The 17,062-nt window shown below is 49.8% G+C and overlaps 1 protein-coding gene across 1 annotated transcript; it reads right to left on the bottom strand.

The window, feature by feature from the left end:
* Positions 1 to 942: 942 nt before the first annotated feature.
* XPA (XPA, DNA damage recognition and repair factor) lies at positions 943 to 8,464 on the bottom strand. Its single transcript, XM_084278968.1, has 6 exons — positions 8,168 to 8,464; positions 7,659 to 7,778; positions 5,457 to 5,562; positions 3,692 to 3,857; positions 3,103 to 3,220; positions 943 to 1,175 (listed from the first exon to the last, which is right to left on the bottom strand). Exons 1-6 carry the CDS (start codon positions 8,325 to 8,327, stop codon positions 1,027 to 1,029), a joined length of 819 nt encoding a protein of 272 aa, XP_084135094.1. The 5' UTR covers positions 8,328 to 8,464; the 3' UTR covers positions 943 to 1,026.
* Between the last annotated feature and the right edge of the window lie 8,598 nt (positions 8,465 to 17,062).

The following is a 17,062-nucleotide window of genomic DNA, read 5'->3' as shown; positions in this document are numbered from 1 at the left end:
AGGACCTGCCTCCTGCCTGGGGCCAGGTTCCTACGCCTTGCAGGGCTGTGTCCCCCCTATGCATGGGAGGAAGGCTGGTGGCAGAGGGCTGTGGGCCACTGTGGAGCGTCGGATCCTACTGTAGCGTTTCAGTTCTGCGGAGCCACAGTGGCCCAGGGTGGTCTCCAGAGACTTCACCAAGCTCTGCCCCATTTACAATGGCAAGCAAATGCAGAGCAGCTGCCTGGAGAGCGTTCCTTCCCTTCAGCCATTTCCACAAGCATTCCACAACAGTTCTAAGAACTCATGACTTGAAATTTGAATTCGAAAGTGAATCCACCCTCTACTGAAAGCACATGTAACTTGGGTGCACTTACATCCACTTTAAAAGGCACCTTCTGCCCCCTCCCCAAAGGACAGGTATTTGTCAGAATCTTGTGAGGAAATGTGAAGTTGTGGTGCAAGAATCACCTTGCTCTCTGGTCCAAAACTTTTGGTGAGAAAAACCCACCAAAACCCCAGCAGAGACTACACTTAAGGAATGTCCCCTGTGAAACACGTTAGCAATGTGTCAAACCCTGCCCAGGGGCTGGCACCTTTCCTTCTGAGAGAAAATTCTCCTTTGAGTCTCCAGCTCCACGCAGAACCTGCCACATGACTTGCTCTCCCAGCACCAGCTCATCTCCCTCTGCCCGCCCCTGACAACAGCGACTGGAAACCAGAGAACAGGGCAAAATTTGGAGCCTTACTTCTCTAACAGACCCAGACAAGTACTGGGAAGTTCACCTTAATTTCCCCGGTGTACAAGGTAGAATGATACGCTTTTTTGCCTGCAAGGTACCAATTTATCGAACCACTAAAAATGTGTGATGTCCTACCCTAAGATCCAGCTTAAACAGCAGAGCTTTTTGTTCTGCAGCGCTTCTGACAATGGAGGAACACCATTCTTCACAGCACTTGGCATGTCTTCATAATTAGCATTTATTTTAAGTTAATACAAAGTAATAGTACATTGATTGTGTAATTAAAAAAAAAAACAGGCTATCACTACATCTTCTCATACGTTAATTCATGGCCACATACAGTACATGTCTTTTTATATGTATCCTCATCAATGTTTTCTTCTGGTCCATATTCATGTTCGTGGATTTTGGCTTCTTTCTTCCACAAGCTACTCCTCAAGGCCCGCCGGAGTTCTGATGATAAATGTAAGAAAATTCTAAGGTTTTCAACAAATTTTAAATAGTGATTAATAAAACTCAAGCTAGCCCCCTTTCTGAGGACTACCGCTCCTGCTCTGCTCGCTGCCCGTCTTCCATGAATTTTAGGTGAGAATCTGCCGTTGCAAGAACAAGATCTGACTTGCCTGGCAATCTTCACCTCGTTTGCATATTTTAAAGGCTAAGAACTGCACCGACATGAGATCTCACAGGAGACGATTTTCCATCTGCCCCATGTACGTGTTTGCCCGATGTCTTTTTACACAGACCCATTCAAAAGTATCCAAAAGGGGTAGGTGGAATGCAGAGGAGAAGTTTTTATAAAACACCTCATTGTCTCACGCGACCAATGAAGAGTACTTTTCATTCAGGTCACAGTAAGCCTCCCAGATGACTTGGCATTCTCTAAGCTTTATGCCCGATGCCGCGAGTTGCCTCTGCAGCAGCCGCAGTGAAGCCAGCGGGTTTGTGGGAGCGCGCAGGCTGGCAGCTGAGCCCAGGATATTATGTTGCAAGTGGGTGGCGAGCCCACCGAACAGCAGAAGGGAGTCACGTTCTGAGCCCAGCCCTTCGGGCTGCGAACTTCCTCACGCTGAGGGCCGCGCTCGCAGGGAACCCTGGCACCTTAGCTACAGCCCCCGCTGCCAGTCCTCCTGTGCGCGCAGCATAATGGTCCAGGCCGGGGATATTTGCTCAGCCTCACGTTCGGCCTCCCCCAGACAATACAGCCAGCTCCCGCGCTCTGCATCTGAATGCCGGCCCGGCACAGCGCGGATGCGACGGGCAGTGCGCACACCATGGTACGCCACAGCTCCAGCACAGCGCGGATGTGACGGGCAGTGGACACACCATGGCACACCACAGCTCCGACACAGCCGCAAACATGACGGGCAGTGGACACACCATGGTACGACACAGCTCCGACACAGCGCGGATGCGACGGGCAGTGGACACACCATGGTACGACACAGCTCCGACACAGCCGCAAGCGTGACGGGCAGTGGACACACCATGGTACGACACAGCTCCGGCACAGCGCGGATGCGACGGGCAGTGGGCACACCATGGTACGCCACAGCTCCGACACAGCGCGGACGCGACGGGCAGTGGGCACACCATGGTACGCCACAGCTCCAGCACAGCCGCAAACGTGACGGGCAGTGGACACACCATGGTACGCCACAGCTCCGGCACAGCGCGGATGCGACGGGCAGTGGACACACCATGGTACGCCACAGCTCCGGCACAGTGCGGATGCGACGGGCAGTGGGCACACCATGGTACGCCACAGCTCCGGCACAGCCGCAAACGTGACAGGTTGCTTTTTAAAATCACTGGTGTGCTTATGCTGAAACTGTCTCTCAAAAGTTCTACCTGTTGAATCCTCGCCTAAATACTAATTTATCAGGAGAAATACAAGGCTAGCGAGCAGTGTCTGAGCTGGGAAGACTGGGAACCACGGCATAAGGCATTCTCTGCCTTCGTTTACAGTCACTGCGCCCGAGGGCACGTATGTGACAGAATTCTAACCCGCTGCCACAAAAATCCGTGTTCTCCACAAGCCAGAAAAAGCAGCAAGAAAAATTCTAGGTCACACCAAAAAAAATGTAACCACCACCATAATCAACCGCCAGCGCTTAGTTCTGTCACTTGCATCATGTCCACAGGACAAGAGGGTAATTCAGGTTGGAAGGGACCTCAGATGTCTGGCGCAATCCTCAGCGCAAAATAGGTAGCTCTGAGGTCAGAGCAGACTGCTCCAGGCTGAACCACACAGCTCCTGAAAACCTCCTTTTTGCCACAGTAAAGATTTTCTAAATATTTTAATCAGATGGAGAAACAGATTCAGCAGAATTGTACTTTACATCAGGCACTGCAATAAATAAGTTAAACAACCCTTTACCTTTAACTTTCTTATCAAACTTCTTCTGCTTCAACTTCTCTCTGCTGTCACGGCGGAGTTCCTTTGCTTCTTGTAACGCTTCTTCACTACCCCAGACTTCAAGAGACCGCTGGATTACCTGTAGGATGGACATCAACATGGTTTTATTTTTCTCCTGAAGCAGTGAAAATATTCTAAAACTAACTCAGAAATCTTTGTTTCCCTACACACAAACAAGCCTACCCCATCTTGCCTCTCCTGACCCACAAAACATGGCTTCCATTCCACACTGAAAGGCAACACTGATTTTTGGCATCAGCTACATGAAACTTACTCAGAAATTCACATCCAGCTCTAAATTTGTGCATATTCAACTAAAGCAGCAGCATTCCCATAGAAGTAACAAAAAATTATGAGAGCCCTGGAAACTCTGCTTGCCTTTCCTGCTTCCTGAATGGCTCCTTACTATGCAGAAAATTTACACAAGCTATGCAGAATATACTTAGATTTGACAAATTAATTAAGAAATCAGAACCTAAAAGTGACATGTTTTGGCTACCAAAGAGGCACCTAGATAAAAGGAGGTCTGAAATATGCTGAATTTCTGTACCTGTATTTTTAAATAAAGCTTCATGTCACCCCATCGTGAATTATGAGGGTTTTTCTTCACAATGAATTTGAGCACCGGTTCCCTCTTGTCCAAGTCACAGTCTTTAAGAAGATACTCTTCTTTTGCTTCTTTCCTTGATATAAGCCTATGTTTATCTTCAGCGTCTCTGGAAGATGTAAAATGATGATGAGAAACCTACACCTGAAAACCACATTATTAACATCTAAGTCTCCACCACTTCTATCGTTCCTGTAATACAGGTAACCCTCATTCTCTGTTCTTAACGTATGCAAGCAGCTTTGCATTCCAAAAAACCTAGCTAAACCCCGGGGTAGGTTTTCTGAAATTACATTTTTTTAAATTCTCCCATTTCAGACAACACAAGCTGTGAAGCCTGTTTTTCTAGAAGAGCTTTTCTTCTGCTTTCTTACAGGAGGGGAGTAACTGAAACTTAAAAAGGAGTATGAATAATTTTAGGCATTCACCTAACCCAGATGCAATTCAAGAGGACAAAAGTACAAGCCTGACACATGGTCAAGAGAGAAAGAATGTGTAACGTGAGACAGGTCAGATCACCTGAGAATATACACACTCCATATGCTTCCAGATCCCAGAAACGGATCAGTGACAGAGTGCTGCTTTCTCAGTGCAAGACGGTAAACCCAGGAAGGGTAAAATAAAGACCTTAAAAGGTCCTAACTTTTACCAGACGTGTAATGAAACCCTGCGTAACCGCAGGAGCCTTTATGAGTTAATGAAAAAAGCCCCTACGTTTACGCAATCCTAACTGAAGTATAACCTGAATTGCCGGAGCCGGAACAATCTGCCCAACTCTCGGTGCCAGCAACAGTCATCAAGGAAGCGCCGCTGTAAACGCGGCTTTGCTAGAATTCAAAGTTCACCCTACGAGCTAATGCACCGGGGAAGCTCGAGAAACGTTCTGCCACAAGAGCTACTTCATCTGAAACCACTCCTAAGGCTGCGAGACTGCTCCTCGACACCCTTTTCTCTCCCCGGTTCTCACCTTTTGAGACAGCACTTTTGTCTCCCAAGGACCGTGAGCGGCTCGCACCACGTGCACGCCGCTCCCTGTAGTAAGCGGGAAGCTCTCGAGCTGTGAGCTCCCCCCACCCCCCATTCATTCTTGCCGCACTCATGGGTGGCTGGCGGCTTCGGGCCGTTTAATTGCCCAGGTTATCTCGATAGCTTTTGGAGCCGTTTTCTGTGTGTGTGGGTACTGCCTCCCGCTCAAGGTCGAAATCCTGCTTACCCAGCAGGTCAGCCAGCAACCTCGGGTGGGGGTTCTGCCCTTTGGCTGCCATGCTCCCGGCCCGCTTGCGCTGATCAAAGTACTAAACTCCATTTGGGTTAATTCACGGGGATTGCAAACAATCCTAATCCCTGCTCTACTTCGGCAGGCGGTTGTTTTGCGGTTTATCTGGGGTTTTTCAGCTAGCTCCAGCTTTCAACCATTTTAATTTCCACGCTACCACGCGGCTGACTGCTTTGTAAGGCATGAACTCCCTCATCTGGGGCGAAAAACTACCCCTGTCCCACGACAGGCTCACGAGACAAAGCTGCTGCTTTTTACTCCAAGAGCAGAACGCAGAGGGTAGCAGTCAATTTCTTTTTCAGTAGGTATTAAGTTACTGAAAAACGTGTCTTTGCCGACAGCTTTTAATTAAACAGAATGATTGTAATTAACTAAATCATAGCCAGCAATCTTTACATAAAGCTTTCCTCCTCTCCTGATTATTTGCAATACCTGCAATTATCACATGTTGCCCAATCAAAGTGCTGCATAAGGTAGGAATCCATGAATTCTTTGCCACAGTCTCCACAGATGAGGTAGTCAAATTCTAGTACAGGTGCTGATGGAGAGAAAATTTTTTTTTTTAAGGAACTACCGCATTAAAAACAAGCCATCTGGAATTGGTATTGCAGGCAATTTTACTGAAATTTATAGTTCTTACAGTATTTGTTACAAACTAGTTTCAATCTTCTGTTCCAAGTTTTCCAGAAAAATACAGTACAGAACTCAAACCCGTTATCGTGCCATTGCATCGAGCACTGGATTTCAACATTCAAATGCACACATTTGTTTTAACTTAGCCATTGTTGAAAGAGACAAGAAAATTCTCCACATTTCTCATAAAGTGCTTCCTATCCCCTCCTACTGCTTCCTCTGCTCTGCCCCTCCAAAGCGCGTCCTCATTTCGAGGACGCGCAGGCAGGAACACGAGTCAGCAGAGGAGGGGATGCAGCTCGAAGAACGTGGCTGGAGCAGGAAGCAGTACGGGAACTGCACTGGCATCATAGTCCGCTCAGCTCCGCTCCCGTCTTTTTCCTCTCTCAGCCACACCTGCCTCTCCCTAAACGAGCGCAACGCAACGGAGGCCCGGGGCGGTTGGCAAGGCTCTTCTCCATTCCAGCCGGCAGAAATGGAGGTGGATGGCCAGAGAGCTGCTAGGAGTGGAATGGGGATGGAGCTCCACTACAATCCTCTCCCCAAGCCCTCTCAGCACTGCTCCAAGCCCAGACTCATGCCGGTGCCGGCCATGACTTCTGGCCGCATCCTCGCCGGGCGGATCACCTCCAGCGTCATCGCCATCTGCTTTTTATGTTCCACAGGACACCAAGAAAAAAACGATTCAGGTAACCGCAGAGCTAGAAGGAATGTTCTTGTAACAGTAACACTGCAATTCTAGCGGAAACATCAACGTTTTTATCAAGTTTCACGGGCTAAAAGTGAGGTAATGCTGGAGAATATTAACAAAACCTGAAAAAAAGATTGATGCTCGTCAAGCAGCACCATACATTTTTAATTGCATTTGCATTTATAGCAGATTCGATCTAGCGAAGACGACATTTTATGCCAATTCAGTCCTACTAGCGGCAAGGGGAAGCTCTGTACTTCACATAGTCATGCTCTTACATCACATTTCATCATTTAAGGCAGTACTCCCGAACGTGAAGACATTTTATTAAGACAATGATATCGTGAATTACACAGCAGAAATACCCCCCCGTGCAAAGGCATCCCCGAGCTACTGAATTTATTGTTAAACGTTAGCCCCTCAGAAGAAGTAGGGCTGCTAATTATTTACACTCTTAATGAAATCTGATGGAGATTTCTAACAAAGAGACACACTGCACCAAGAGCCCTGCAGCTGATTCAGAGCAGAACAAAGCAAGACAAAGACAATCCCAGAGAAGAAAGTGATCTATTTTAGGATCCTTACTTCTCCATTTGCTTTTTGGAGGGAGAATATCACAAGACAATATGTCGAAATCCTCCACCAAACGATCACCGAGCTGGCGTCAGTACGTTTTATAACGATAAAAGCTGGCACTGCAGCAGCGCCCTAATCTTGGCACCAACGATATAAATCTCCAAATTCCCAGAACCGACGGAGCCCCGCAAATATACTTATATTTTTTTTTGTCTTAAAAAAATCTGAAATTCCCGAAAGAATTATTAGAAATAGCATTTACCGGGGAAAAAGGAGGGAAAATGAAAAAATAAATTTGCCGTACCCAAGGGCATTCACCGTGTCCCACTTCCGCAGCTTAAAATTCTTCATTTTTAATTACCGCGTTTTCGCTAGCCGCCTCGACGGAGGAGTCGGACGCGCCAGAAAGCCGAGCACATCCAGAAAGACGCGTGAGGAGGAAGGAGGAAGAAAGAAAAAAAAAAAAAGGGGGAGGGGGGAGGAGGAGGAGGAGGAGGAGGAAGAAGAAAGGGGTGGAAAAAAAAGCCCGGGAAAAAAAAAAAAAAAAAAGGCGCCCAACCCGCCCCGCTGGCCGAGCCCGGGGCCGGCTCACTGTCGCCCCCGCGCCTTCCTGCCCTCCCCCGCCTGCTCCACGCACGCGGCGCCGCCTCCTCTCCTCCCGGCGCTTCAGCCGCCCCTTTCCTGCCCGGCTCCCCGCAGGAATCGCTCTTTTATGGTTGTATTTTGCGTTTTACCGGGGGGATGCACGATTTTCTCGGCGGCGCCGGGCTCTTCCTCCTCCTCCTCCTCCTCCTCCAGGAAGAAGCCCCCTCCCGTATCGACGACCTTGGGGGGGGCCCGCGCCCGCACGCCGCCTGCAGAAGACAAACGAGACGCCGCGTTAGCGCGCCGCGGCGGGAGCCGCCGCCGGCAGGGGGCGCGCGCGCGCGCGCCCCCGCGGCGCGAGGCGGGGGGCCGCGCCGCGCGCGCGAGGGCCCCCCTCCTCCCCCCACGTGGGGGGAGGGGGGGGGCCCTCGCGCGCCGCGGCGGCGGCTTTACCGCCACCCCCATTCCCTCCCCCCCCCGCACCATCCCCCATTCCCCCCCCCCCTCTCCCCACACCCTTTCCCGCTCCGGCTTTCCCTCCCGCCACCCCCGCCGCCTGGCGCCGAACGGCGCCGCGGCTCCCCTCTTCCCCCCCACCAAACCCCGAAAAGAAAAGAGGTTGCGGGGAGCCGCCCGGCGTCCGCCGCCGCCATCCGACCTGCGGCAGGGTAGGGCCGAGCCGCCAGCCGCGCCTGCCGCAGTGCCAGCGCCCGCTGCCGGTTCCGCTCCATCTTCGCTAGCGCCGCCGCAGAGAGGGGCGGCCGGGCGGTCGCCGCCGCAGAAGCTTCTTTCGCCGGGGAAGGGGCCGCACCCGCCATGGCGGCGACGGCGGAGCCGCGGAGCCTCGCGACTTCCCCCCCGCTCCGGCAGCGGCGACTCGCCCTTCCCCTCGCCGAGCCGCCGCCGCACTGCGCCTGCGCAGAGAGGAAGGCGGGGGAGGAGGCGAAAGGGGCGAGGCCCGCCGCGCAGGCGCGCAACCGTCGACTGTCCTCCCCGCACCGCCACGGCGGGCCCCGCCCCGCCACCGCGTGGGGGGTGCCGGGAAGCGGAGGGGGAGCCGGGGGGGGCGCGCGGGACTTGTAGGGGCGGGGGCTGCGGCCTGCGTGGCGCCCGGCCACTGGGGGCGGGGGGCGCCGCCCGGCCCGAGGGGGCACAGCCGGCGGGGGGAGGGGAGGGGAGCCCGGGCGCTGCGGCGCTGGGGCCCGGGATTCCAGCCCGGCGGGGCCGGGTGGGGGAGGGGGGACGATGACCCTGCGATTTCCGCGCTGGGCCGCGTGTGCCGTTTCGAGCGCTTTCTGCACCAGCCTCCGCTTCGGGATGGAGCAACTCCGTTAAAAAAAGAACACCCTCCCCCACCCACCCCCCCAAAAAAAACCGCACCCAAAGAGCCCACCCCCTCCCCCCGCGCGGCAGGGATTCCGTAACAGCGTCACCCGGCCACCGGCCCTTTTGTCCGCCTAAACCCAGCCCGCGCTGCGTTTCCGCACCCGGGCGCGGCGGTGCCGACGCGGCCCTGCCCGCGCCCCGCGGGGAGGCCTTACAACACGGATGGATGTGGCAACGCCCTCCCGGCGGGAAGGCCCGCGCGCCGGGCCGCGGCCCCGTGCTGCCGGGTGTGCCCGGGCCTCTCTTCCCCAACGTGCCAAGGGCACGGCTCTGCTGGGGAGGGTGGAGGGAGGGGGGAGGGGAAGGGGGAAAGTCCGCCCGCCACTACCCGAGCCGGGGAAGGGGGGGGGGGGGGGGAAGGAGGGAGGGGGGCAGGCGGCGGTACCCCGCCTCACCCCGGCGGAGCCGCGGGACAGCTTCCACCACCACGTTCCCTGTCCTTAAAAAAAAAAAAAGGCAGCAGGAAGCGGTCCCTGCCCACGCAGCATGGCCGCGCAGCATGGCCGCTCGCAGCGCCGGCTGGCCCGAGCCCCGCTCCGCCCGGGCACCCAGGGTTTCCTTACCGAAATTCCCCCTCTCGCTGTCTCTCACGGCTGCGCGTGGCCCACGCGGGAGAGCAACGGCGGAATAAAGGGGGCCGGGGGCCCTGCCCGGCTGATGAGATGCGCGTAAATGGCTTTGTCATGCAAATGTGGCTCTAAGCCACTTTCATATAAAGCCGGCTTAATGCCGGACAGCGCGCGATCCGGCGCGGCCGCGCCTGCCCTGCCCTTGGAGCAAAGGAAATGAAGACGTTGGTACAGATGGTTTGCTCCGTGCCGAACCGGTGTGACCTCACAGCACACGGAGAAGCCTGGCCCCCCCCCCCCCCCCCCGCTTCCCCCCTCCTCCACCCCCAAAAAAGAAACCGACCCCCCCCTTCCTTCCCCGTGGATCTAAATTCCGCAGCAGACCTTGCCTGCTGCCCTGGGAGGGTATGGCGCGCAGCGCGCCGCGCCGGCCCTGCCTGCCCGCCCGCGGGAGCTGCCTCACGGGCCCTGCCTCACCGACCCCGCTCCTGCTCTGCCAAAAAAACGATTTTTATTTCTTTTTTTAATCCTATCGCCCGCACTCGGTATTAACTTTCAGCAGCAGCCAGCAGAGTGTGCTGCGAACGCTGTGAAATCGACGCCCTGCTTCTGGGAAATTGGTCTTACGTATGCATATACATGAATATATATATATATATAAAATATATATATTTATTTTTAAGCTCAGATGAAGACATTTTAAGTGGTTCAGATACTTGCATGAGGGGCAGGCGGTTCCTCCCATCCATTAAAACACATCTCTCGTCACCGATCCCAGAACCCCGTCCTTAAAAATTAATAACCAAGTCACACGAAACTGTCCACTTCCAGCAAGGTCGCTTTTCAGGGTCCGCCTGAAGTTGGGAAATTGCACAGCGGGCATGTCCAAATAGCTTTTGCGGAGGGGAGAGAGAACGGGCTGTAACACAGGGTGTTTTAGTAGACGAAAATACAAATTACAATCCGGGCCTACAGGAAGTGGCTTGTGAAACGGCAGAGTACGAGCATGCATTTCTCTGAGTTCATTATGCTCGCCTTTTCACTTACTGATGGACTGGAAATAAAACTAAAAAGGTTAATAAATGCATCACAATTTAGTAAAATAAAAGTAGTTTGAAGCAAAGTGTTTATTAGATGACTTGGAATTGTTTCCTTGTAAAGCAAACACTGGCGTGTTTGGAGTCCCTAGTTTATTTCGGTGTCAGTCTTTTCTCCTTTGCTCCGCAGGAGTAGAAATTTTGGGGAGGAGTGAACTTCTGACCTGGGCTCGGGGGTTAAGGAATAGTTGTGTATCATTCACAAACCCAAACAGCGGTAAAGTCTAGTCCAGTTTGGGACCCTGTGTAAGGGTTTTAAGGGCAGAATGACATTGTTATTATGCAACCAAATTGGAATTAGGATTAAAAGGAAATCAGAAGATATAAACAAAAGGAAATTCAGAGGCAAGGCACTCAAACCAAATTGGCTGTAGGCTGCAACTATCTGTGCAATGCAGCTATTGCTTTATTAAGCAAGACTGGTTCAGAAACCTGCACTAGAGTTTTGGGGTGGGTTTTTTTTCCTTTTTCTCAGGGTAAATCAGACTGGGTGATCACAGAATATTCTCCCCAGCTTTGCTTCCGACCGGAATGAATGAAATGCAGTACTTCTAATTTTCCTGGTAACGAGCAGGTAATACAACTAACAGTTACACATCATCCAGGGGTTACAGGCTATCTCGTATGCACTCCTCTGGTCATGTGGCTAATACATTTAATATTAAACACACATAGGCTGATAGGTGCGCGGGAGCTAATAATCATAATGGCATTTGTGTTTCAGGTAGCTTTTTAGGTGCTTTATGCCAAGTAATACTTGATATTACTTGGCTGCTGGTAGCCATGTATTAAAAAAGTAGCTCTCATTAATTGGCAAGTATGGACGTGCATTACTTCATTGCCACAGAGAACAGCATCAGTGAGTTGCTGAGTGCAGGGAGGCAGCTAAACAATGCTTGACAACTCATCACTCCCTTGGAGAAAAGGGTGAACAGCAAGATGAGAATGTTTGCTGACTCTACAAAACTGTTAAGTTAGCATGGGTGAAGGCCAGCTTTAAAGAACTGTGGATGACTAGGCAGTAAAGAAGTAGATTAAAAATGCAAGATGAGATATATATATATGTGTGTGTGCGTGTGTGTGTGTGTCTGTAAACCTAGTCCTAACTTTACATAAACGACAATATCTGAATTAGTTGCTGCTGCTTCTCAGGGGTGTGACTTTGAATATGTGTGGCCTGCATGAACACCAGCTCGGTGTTTGGAAAAGCAAGGCACGTTTTACAGAAAGGACAGAGAACAAAACAGGGAGCATATTTATGCCACTCCACAAACGTGTGAGCTCATGCCGTGAGCACTGTGCCCAGTTGTGTTTCCTGCTTCTCAGAAAGGAAGTTCTGGGCCTGGAAAAGGGTAACAAGGATGCTCAGCGGTCTGGATTTCTGTCTCATGAACTCCGAGTAGGCTCGGAGTTTTCACTCAAAATAGTGTGCTGAGTGAGCATATGTCTGAGGCCTGTCACATCCTGAGTAACTTGCAGAGGGCAGATGGCAATTGACTTTTTGAGTACAAACCATCGGACTTGCGGCAGTGGCAGCCGGGCCTCTAAACAGACAAGAGGAGATGGCTCTTTGTGCAGTGAGGTGGGGGGTGGATGCGTGCAGTGCCTTTATGAATGGCACACTGGATACTGAGTCTTTCTCTGGGGTGCGGGGGAGATTGGCCAAATACCTGGAAGAGGGCTGTGCTGAAAGCTAGTGAACAAACACCCTCTCAGGCTCAGGAAGTCCCCAGAGCTGAAAGCAGTTGGAGGCAGGTAGGAGTGTGTTGCAGAGGAGGTATCACATATTTGCCATGTTTTTCCTCTTCCCTTGATGTTTGCCTGTGGCCTGTGGTGGAAACAGGATGTTGGACTGAACGGGTTCGTCATCCAAGGCAGTACACCTCTTCCTCTGTATTCACAGACAATTGTGCTGTGACTGATAACTTGAACACCATGATAGCGAGTCAGCCTGTGTGATGGGGGTCTTTCAAGCCAGTTTCGGTGTTCATCTGTATCAGGAGTTGCTTAAGGAGCAGCGGCTGTGTGGTACCTTTCTGTTTTGCCTCACGATGCAATAATTCCTCGCACCCACAAATCCTTAATAGCAATCTGCCTACAGTCGCGTTGCAACTGCAGACCTGCAAGCAAACCATATTTTTGGCCTCCCTCAGGAAAAATATTTGTTCATTGAGAAACAGATCTGACAAAGCCTTGATTTGCTATGGGGTTTTGTCTTTGGAAGGGAGTGGCTGTGGAGAAAAATCTTTTTACTGCTCTCCACTTCTCCCTCCCCTCTGTTTGACAGTTCAGTTGGTAGCATCAGTTTTAGCTACATTTTAATTCTGGAGCCAGCAACTGGCTCGCTGGTACACCGGGGCTGTTGGTTGCAGCCTTTTAGCATGACTAAGGCATTGGATTTTGTCCAATGATTTCAAATACTTCTATGGGAGAGAACAGTTCAGTCGCATCCTTCAGGATGTTATGCCAAAAAATTCCATACCCTTTACAATTATATTTCCATCAGGGTTTTAGTTTATTACACCCATTCCTTATGTTACCTTAAATAAATAAATGACTTCTTGGTGAAGGAAAAAAGAAAAAAAAAGGGGAAAAAAAAAGCACTTGACCTATGAAAAATGAAGGGAACTTGTTAAAACCAGAGAGTACACCTGCTTGGATTTGTATGTTCTCTTTCTGAATTCACCTATGCCATAGCCCGTGGATCAGAGATACGCAGTGATTCATCCTGTTGGACAGAACGGGACACGCAGAGTAAATTAAGTTTGTCATGTCTCTGTGAGATTTTCTCATTTGCTCACTACCTGTAGGAGGGGATTTTCATCATAATGTGACCTGTCTTCACGCTCCATTTATCATCTCCCAATTGATGTATGTAATCTTGGTTGAACAGATAGATAATGAGGAAACACGTAAAGTGTTGAATGCTTGAGCAACAGATCTGAAAAGAACAGGTAGGCAAGAATTGAAGTGCAAATGTTTAAAGACAAAAATTGGCATTCTCCCCTGACAGGAGATCTTCATGAAAGTTTGTTATTATTTTCTCATTACAGGACATGTCAGAATGTGAAATTACAATGTAAGTCTCTCTTGTTTTCTAGCACTGTACATGACTTTTATGTTTTACTACTTTTACTGAAAAGGACTTTAATATGTTTGCTTTTAATATCAATAGAAAACACTGGTTTCATGTCTGTGAAGAAAAAAAGTCAAGGCATGATGAAAAAATTGCTGATTTTTACCGTTTCAGGAATCACCACAAAGCTGACTGCACACTTTTGTTGTTGATTACAGAAAGGTAAACCCTCTTTCAGTATTTCACCAGGAAAATCATGTGGCATAGCGGCCTTTGACAATTTTAAACGTTCAAAGAACAAAAACAGTCTAGGAAAGCAGGATTTTTTTTTTTCTGAAACTAAGGTACTGGAAGGTTTTTCTTGCCTCACTGATGGCAGGTAGAGGAAGTGTTATTGAATGGGTTTGAAGCCCTGTTACAACTGCCACTCTGTAGGTCTTGGGTCTTTTTTCCAAATGTGCAAGGCTTGCCATATGTAAGGATATTTGTATATCACATATAAGGGGTTTGTGTATTGGCAGATTTTTTTTCACCAATATTCCTCTAGGGCCAATTATTTAATTGGTGCAAACCCCTTTCCTGTTACAACTTGGAAACAGTAAGAAACTTTGCCCAACGCTTTAATCATTTTTCTTTCCACTAAGAGGATATTGGGTGTTTCTGGGGCAGAACATCAGTGCCTCACCTATTACACTAACCTCTGAGAGGTGAGCTCTGCCTAGCTACACTGATGGTGAAAGGCCGAGCATTCTGGGGAAGAGGGTAGAATTATGGCCTTCCTGAAGCATTCAGGGAGATGGACAACCCAAGTGTTTAAAAATAAATTCTACAATTTTCTGTTTTATATCCTTAACCCACCTTGTTTGGTGGGGTTTTTTGGGGCTTTTTGGTTCACCCCGCATTCCCTGAAGAGGTTGTTTTTTTTTTTCTAGGATTGCCCCCTAGTCAGCCTCAGTTGTTCCTGTGTGCAGAGCAGCTGGAGCAGAAAGCGGCAACAACGCAGCTGACCACGTCTGCTGTAGCAAGGAATTCAAACTCCAGTTAGCAGGATTCAAGCAAGATGTGTCTCTTCCGGTACTTGCAAGTGTCTGCAAAACATTTCGGTGCTATTGTCCACAGCCCCGGTCAGATCTCTCTCCAGAATTTGGTTTCCTAATGCTAGCCACAAACACGTGGTGATAAATTCGTCTGTGCTGCCCTGCTCTGCAAGACAAGAGGCCATCGGGAACCGAAGCCAGTTCCATGCATTGAAGGGTGGGAGGAGGAGGGGGATGTGGAATTGATTTTAGCGGCTGGACCATGCATTTTAAGTTTACGACAACCTGGCTGTGAGAGAAAGATGTTGACTTAAGCCTCCTAGGAATGCAGGATCGGTGGGAGGTGCTCCTGAGCCATCCACAGCATTTGAATCTGAATGTGTCCTCTCAGCATGACCGGAAAACAGATTCTAATCTTTACTTGCTACCTGGATTCCTTCAGTTAGTTGATTTTGTCTTAAGTTTTGAGTTGGTTTGGGTTTTTCCCCCTGGGGGAAAACTTGGCTTTTGCCTGGCTAAAAAGAGTTGCAACATTTAGCATGTGACATTAATTGATTGGTCTCTTGGAACAGGGAAAAAAAATGAATTCTAAAGGTTTTGGTACCCCTGATGTAGTTGAAACTGTTAATGAGTGAAGGAAAACCAAGAGTTTCTGATACCCCTAACTCCTTTCTTACGGGTTTGAGGCATAGTCTGCATTCCTGCGTTAACTTCCCCTCCATCCAAGCATTCCTGGTTAATCTGTTAAATCCAACCCTTGCATAGCAGCAGCAAGGTAAAGCCAGATCCCGCCATTTACACTTTTTATTGGTTTGCTCTCTTTCAGAACTGGTTTTCTTTGTGGTGTAGCTGCGCTGCATTTTGCCATTTGCTGGAGAGCGTGGCGTGTGCAGTTATTGCCTAGAGCTTGGGAAGTAATTTGTGAAGAAAACTAAAAGGGGAGGGGGAGGGGAGAGGGGAAAAATTCCACCACCGCCACCCCCCGCCCTTCCTGACCAGATTTGTGATCTATTTAGTCATCTCGTGACACAGCAGTTTTGTCGCAGGAGGCTGCACTTCCTTGCATTTTACTCTGCCGGAGCTTTAATTACAGAAGAGGTCAGAGGCTCCCTGTTTTCAGCATCCTCTTTGAATTTGGAGGCAGTTAAACGGTTCGCCATTGAGCGAAAAGCATCCCCTCCTCCTGCCCAGCCTCTGGCTGTGGCGCCCCGTTTGGGGACCTGAGCCGTGGCAGTCGGGGAGATGAGCTTGTCTCTCTAGGGTGTGTCAGTGTGGTTAGTGTTAAAACTCAAACCAGATTTTGATCCGTCCCCTAGTCACATCTTTTTCACTTCTTCTTTTCCCAGTGGGGGGAGGGGGTGGGGGAGGTGGGGGGGCGGGGGGCTGGCTGTGGGGGGTGGGGGATTATGGGGGGTTTTTGTCCTGAGATTTGCGGGAAATTCTGAGTGTTGCACGTTTCCCTAGGTTATATTTGAGGAATTGTTATGAATTTCAACTCTTTCTTTTCGGAGAAAGAAAAAAACCCCAACAATTGGTGAGGTCTTGGCAAAATCTCGCGGATTGATTAACTGTTACCTTGGTGTCTACCAAAGCCTGGCAGTATGCACTGGTACAGATCACCTCAGACGTGTGGAGTGGAGCCATTTTTCTGCACTAGCCTCTCCATCTCTTCTCTGAGCAAGGGAACTTCTCATGGTACATTCAAAGGCAATGGAATGCTTCATCCCCATTTATTTTTGGAGTCTGTCCCTCCTGTTGTCCATAGGAGAGGTTTTCTGGAACATTTTAGTGCTGTGATTTCTGCCCTAATACTCTGATAATTTGAGTACTTTCCACTTTTTCTTACATCATTTTATTAATTTACTTGATACTTTTGCAGCTTGGTTTCTTTTTACCTTTCCCGGAGCGATTGCTGAGAATTACACACTGCAGAGAACTCACAGCATAAAACCCTCTTAAGTTACATAGAATCCTGGTTGCAAACTTTCTCACCCAGGACATCAGTTCCCTTGACTCCGAGCACACTCAAGTGAACATGGCAAATCCCAGAGGACCAGCCTGGTCAGTAGTCTGCTTTCATGGTAGCAGATAACAAGAACTTTGCTTATTTAATCACATGATTAAATGAAGGCCAGAGTGATATTGCTGTGATACAGCAAATTCTTGTGCTGTGGTAGCCAGCTTGCTGGCTGCTTGACAATCAAGCTATTCTTCCTCTGCTTCTGGAAAGATGCAATGCTTCTGTCCCTTTGACAGTCGCTGGTGTTACAACTCCTGTGCAGTCTGACTAAAGCTAACTTGACTGAAGCTGCCAGGTGTTACCCATCCCTTGTGACCTCGCGCTCTGAGTCTGTTTTTACATTTAGTGATTATCAGATGGTATCTTAT

The sequence above is a fragment of the Gallinula chloropus genome (genome assembly GCF_964237585.1).
Source record: "Gallinula chloropus genome assembly, chromosome: Z".
Classification (NCBI taxonomy): Eukaryota; Metazoa; Chordata; class Aves; order Gruiformes; family Rallidae; genus Gallinula; species Gallinula chloropus.
This window is presented reverse-complemented; position numbering and strand designations above follow the sequence as displayed.

Coding starts and splice junctions, on each gene's coding strand:
- XPA (XM_084278968.1), bottom strand. CDS start 8,327: ATGGCGGGTGCGGCCCCTTCCCCGGCGAAAGAAGCTTCTGCGGCGGCG. Junction 5,563..7,658: donor GAAAATCGTGCATCCCCCCG/GTAAAACGCAAA, acceptor TCTCTCCATCAG/CACCTGTACTAGAATTTGAC. Junction 3,221..3,691: donor AGCTTTATTTAAAAATACAG/GTACAGAAATTC, acceptor TCCATCCTACAG/GTAATCCAGCGGTCTCTTGA.